This window comes from Mytilus californianus, unplaced genomic scaffold (genome assembly GCF_021869535.1).
Source record: "Mytilus californianus isolate M0D057914Y unplaced genomic scaffold, xbMytCali1.0.p SCAF_7, whole genome shotgun sequence".
In the NCBI taxonomy this organism is placed as follows: domain Eukaryota; kingdom Metazoa; phylum Mollusca; class Bivalvia; order Mytilida; family Mytilidae; genus Mytilus; species Mytilus californianus.
In genome coordinates this window covers 85,251,196-85,255,992 of record NW_026262723.1, presented here as the reverse complement: position 1 = coordinate 85,255,992, position 4,797 = coordinate 85,251,196, and the positions used below count along the sequence as shown (strand labels likewise).

The 4,797-nt window shown below is 35.1% G+C and overlaps 1 protein-coding gene across 1 annotated transcript; it reads right to left on the bottom strand.

The window, feature by feature from the left end:
- Positions 1-480: 480 nt before the first annotated feature.
- LOC127707708 (sulfate transporter-like) lies at positions 481-3,787 on the bottom strand. The gene is made up of 2 exons (XM_052212395.1): positions 3,541-3,787; positions 481-2,857 (listed from the first exon to the last, which is right to left on the bottom strand). The coding sequence occupies exon 2, from the start codon at positions 2,843-2,845 to the stop codon at positions 740-742; it is 2,106 nt and encodes a 701-aa protein (XP_052068355.1). The 5' UTR covers positions 2,846-2,857; positions 3,541-3,787; the 3' UTR covers positions 481-739.
- Positions 3,788-4,797: the final 1,010 nt, after the last annotated feature.

Here is a 4,797-nt window from a genome sequence, read left to right as displayed (position 1 = left end):
CTAGCTACACTGATCCAGGACTTTTCAACTAGCTACTTTTTTCCGGAACTTTTAGACTGCACTCGGAATAAAACAACTAGTTGGAAAGTTCCATCGGAACGAAATAACTAGTTGAAAAGTTCCGCCGGAACAAAGTAGCTGACGGAACATAGTGGCTGTTACATATATAAGGCAACTTTTGCGGCCCATTGAATTTGAAAATCAAAAAGTATTTTAAATGTATCAAATAACATCCTCCGAATATTCGAAGACAGTTGCCTGAGATATAAGGGGTATGACACGCTTTTGGGATGTGAGATAATGGAGATAAAAAAGTGTAGTTTGGGTAAGGGCACCCCCTCAGATCTCAGTATTTACATTTTTGTGTTGTGTTTTACGTATCTGCTTTAGGACTTGAAACTTCCGATTTCATGCACAACTGTAAAATCTCTAGAAAAAAACTATAAGATTTACGAAGAATACATTGTTAAAGATTAGATATCGAATAGCCAGATAGCGTCTTCTAAATATAATTCCGCGTCTTATATACAATAGGACTTCAATCAAATTATGTCCGAACATTTTTGTACACTAAAATTATTTCATAAAGACAAATTGCGAAGAAATTTCTTCCCACACGTGAACCACATTGTGCTTTAAAGTGGAACATTTTAGAGAAGATGCTCACAGGCGAGTTTGAGGATGACTCCAAGTAGGAATGTTTGATTCAATATTTCTATGAATGAAAATGAAAACTTGGCTATGCTTCCGCTCTCTCAGATTCTTCAGATTTATGAATAAAATGTAATGCATCGGAAATGTCATAGAATACAGATTCTGACGGGAAATTCTCAAAAACTCCAGCTGAGGTCAAAGTATCGAGAAACGCTGATGAGCAGTTTGTTAAAAATATTTCAATTTCAACAGATTTATACTCCTTAATAACTTGAGAAAGCATGCTTATTCCTGAGAGATCAATGTGTGATATCATCTGGCAATCTATTATGATATAATGTATTGCACTTTGGACCAGCTTTTTTGAGTCCATACTGTTTCCAATATCTTTTGGTAATTTGCTGTTTTCTGTAGATTGACCATTTACCATTTCCAATGCAATGGTCTTTTTCTTGGATCTGTTTTTTAATTTTATTGGATCTATGATTTTTCTGTTTATTTGTGTTTTAAATTGCCCTGCATTTGCAAAATATAATGGTGCCTGAAACCGAAATATTTTAATGTTTTCATGGTCTCGTACATTTTTCCTTTTCTCGCAATCTAAAAACACATTTTCATTTCCTGCTTGACCAATCAGAATACCCGATGAAACTTGATGCTGAATGACGACGGAAGTAATAGAAAATGCTATCCCTGCGATAATACCATAGTCCAGATTTACAAGCACAGAGACAAAGCACGAAATTATCCATATAACAAAATCTAATTTGTTTATTCGCCATATCTTTGGCAGATCACCAAACTGTAAAATCAAGTTTTTCATAGCAACAGTTATCATTGCCGCTAATACTGACATTGGTAACGACTGAAATAATTGTCCCATCCATAAAATAACAAGAAACATGAATACAATTGTTGGTATAGAATTCAGAGTTGTTTCAGCACCTAAATCACTGTCTAACATTGTTCTGCTTGGTGTGGCTGACTGTGGGAAACAGGAGAAGAAAGATGATAGAATATTAGTTAATCCGTATGCAACCATTTCCTGATTGTCATTTATGCGTTGATTATGAGTTTTTGCAGTTAATTTAGCCAAGGATATAGTGAGCATCAGAGTAAGAATAGCCATGATAATACAATCGACTAGAATTCTTGGAGCTATATCTAGAGGTGGGATGGCTGGAGGTCGGAATCCGGAAGGTATATCACCGATCACAGAAACACCAAGATTTTTCTCAAACTTTGCCAAATGTGATATTAAAGTAGAAACTACAACTACGATCAGATCGATTGGAATAGGAATCTTCATCCGGTTTTTGAATCTATCATTAACACAAACTTTCACTACAAGTATCACCGTTATACATATCACAGTAATAACAACGTCGGAAATAACAGTCTTTTCTAGGTTCGAGAATAATTCTATGTACATTTTCACAAGCTTTCCAGCCCCAGTGTGTGCGGACACCTCTATACCAAACATCTTCGGTACCTGACTGGAAACAATGTGGATACCAGCAGCCGTGGTAAACCCTCCTATAAAACTTTCTGACATGTATGTCAAAAGAAAGCCGAGACGTAGTAACCCTAGGGTCGTTAGTATTAGCCCTACCAGGAAGGATGCCGCCATAGCAGTAGAAGCTTTGTTAGCAATGATATCATATTCACTTATACCATTTGTAACTAAGTTTAACGAGTTATTGTTAGTATCAGACATGTTTATAAAGACAGTTGTGTTGGTACCTGAATCCAGTAGAGATGATTTGAAAAGAACGACTTCTGACAAGACAATCTTTTGTACGATTAAAGCAATCACTGCATTTGTTGCAAATGCTACATATGGTGAGGTTCCAAATATCGTGTAAAATAATAAGGGGAAGAATGTAGTGTAAAGCCCAAACACGGCCGGTAAACCAGCCAGAACAGAGAAAGCTAATCCTTGTGGTAAATGCATGAAACTGACTGTCAAACCAGCTATTAAATCTCCCACTATGTAATCTTTCTTGTAGCATTTCACTATCTTAATAATCGGAAAGAAAGAAGTTAAACATTTCCACGTTCTTCTTTTTGAACAGTAGCACTGCTTTCTCAATGTCGTGAAAAGAGATTCTTTTCGTGTTTCCTGTACTTCAAACAAGGAGTCAAGTTTTTCTTTAGTATAGATGCGACGGCTTGTGTGTAATTCAGTCATCTTCTGACGTTTCTGGAATAGAATGAAGACAGTACAAAATGATGGCCAGTGTTTGCGTACAATACATTTAGGAAAGAATTAAATAAATCATAAACGTTTCCAGAACGTTAGAAATGAAGTGCACATAATTGCTCAAGTAAGATATCAAATGCCTCAGGTCACCAAGGTCACTTCAAAGCAAATTTAGGTAAGTCTTAAAAGGTCACAGGCCGTTTTAAATGAGATGTCAGGTCGCAAGGTCGCAAGTCGGATTTGACTATGTTGGAGTAATTACAAGATTACATCAACCAACGGTTTCTTGAACATTGTTGAAGATTTGACATGTATTGGAAACAAGGTGTTAGTTGTCGAATTGGTTTATCTATAATTTCCTCAATATTTTTATACATTTGTTATGTGCGATATTCATCATTTCATTCATCGTAAATATATATATATATATATGTGCTAGGGTCACAGTAGCGTTAAGAAACAAACAATCATTACATACATAATGTGTAACAATTAAAAATACTGTGTAATGGCAGACAGAAGGGGGACATAGTAAGAGTGAGATAGGGAGGAGACACCCATGAAATTTAATGTACATAGTTAATTTTGAGAGGTGATATTCAATATACAACCAAAACATAAATATTTATAATTATAAACAACAATAGATTTTGTTTTACAAGATTTGAAAGATATATACTTACTTATTCATGCAGTTTCTAACATGGAAACGGAAATACTCGCCGGTGTGTTTTCTTCCTTTCCTGAATGTCGAATATATAAAAATTCAGCTCGACATTGTTGGTATGTTCGTATTTTATCAAGTATACATCTATCATGGTGATTATGGAATTTTACTAATCCATTCGAAAGAAAATGACCATTTCAATAAGCCGAATGAAATATTATCTCTAAAGATATTGTGATACAAATGAACGAAACTAATTATAGTCCGTGAAGAATGTGGGTTACTATATGACATTGATAATCGATAATGTTATAATCTGCTACTGACCTCATTTATTGCAGGGCATTGACCTTGCGCCAGTATTAGAAAATTTAAATATAGATTCTATAACTGCATCAAGGGTGATACGATATTTTTTCACTCAAGACCTCAGCTCAAGACAGAAAAATTTAAAATTTTACTGTCGAGAGTGCACAAATATTGTATATCACACGATATCCTGTGATCTCTACTGATATTGACAATATGTAGGCAAACTTCATCTTTCTTTTCCAAGGATCTATAAAAAGATTTGTTCTTTCTATGTCAGGTCATCAGGCATGCATGCATGGTCGCCTCAAATAACACGTTGATTATAAAAAAAATATCATACGATCGAGGAAAGTATAAATAAGCTCCATTTAGCAAACGTCCACGTCATTTACTGGTCAATGGCGTTAGCATAGACTGAAAAGTGAGGAAGAACACCTTTTCTATATCTATAGTCTAACAATAAGTTATTCAATGTCCTCTTATTTTCAATATTTTTAGGCAAAAACGTCAAAAAAAAAGGGGGGGGGATTTTCCACCTTAATTTGCTGCTACACGGGATTTTAATATAAGTACACCTAAAAAACTGCAACCAATTACAGCAGGAGTACCACACATAAATCTCGAATATCCTTTAATGTCTTCCAGATCAGTCGGGAAAGGCTTTGCTGAATAGGACTCTCATGTGATATATATCTCAACAACCTAAGCACCATGCCTTTTTAGACACTTGCATGTTAAACATAGCAATACTATGCATAATGGACAAGTCAGCGACACTGCCTAAAGTATACCTATCTGTGAATACTTTATATAACATGTTTTACATTTTAACAAGACGACCAATACCGGTACTGGACCTGCATCGCCGCATGTAAATCATTGAGGTTGCATTGATACTGAAGTATAACTGATCATTCCCTTTCATTGAAGGCAAGAAAACTTTGACGAGTGATGTAAAATT

Excerpts from the sequence above, each read along its gene's own strand:
- LOC127707708 (XM_052212395.1), bottom strand. The coding sequence starts at position 2,845 with ATGACTGAATTACACACAAGCCGTCGCATCTATACTAAAGAAAAACTT.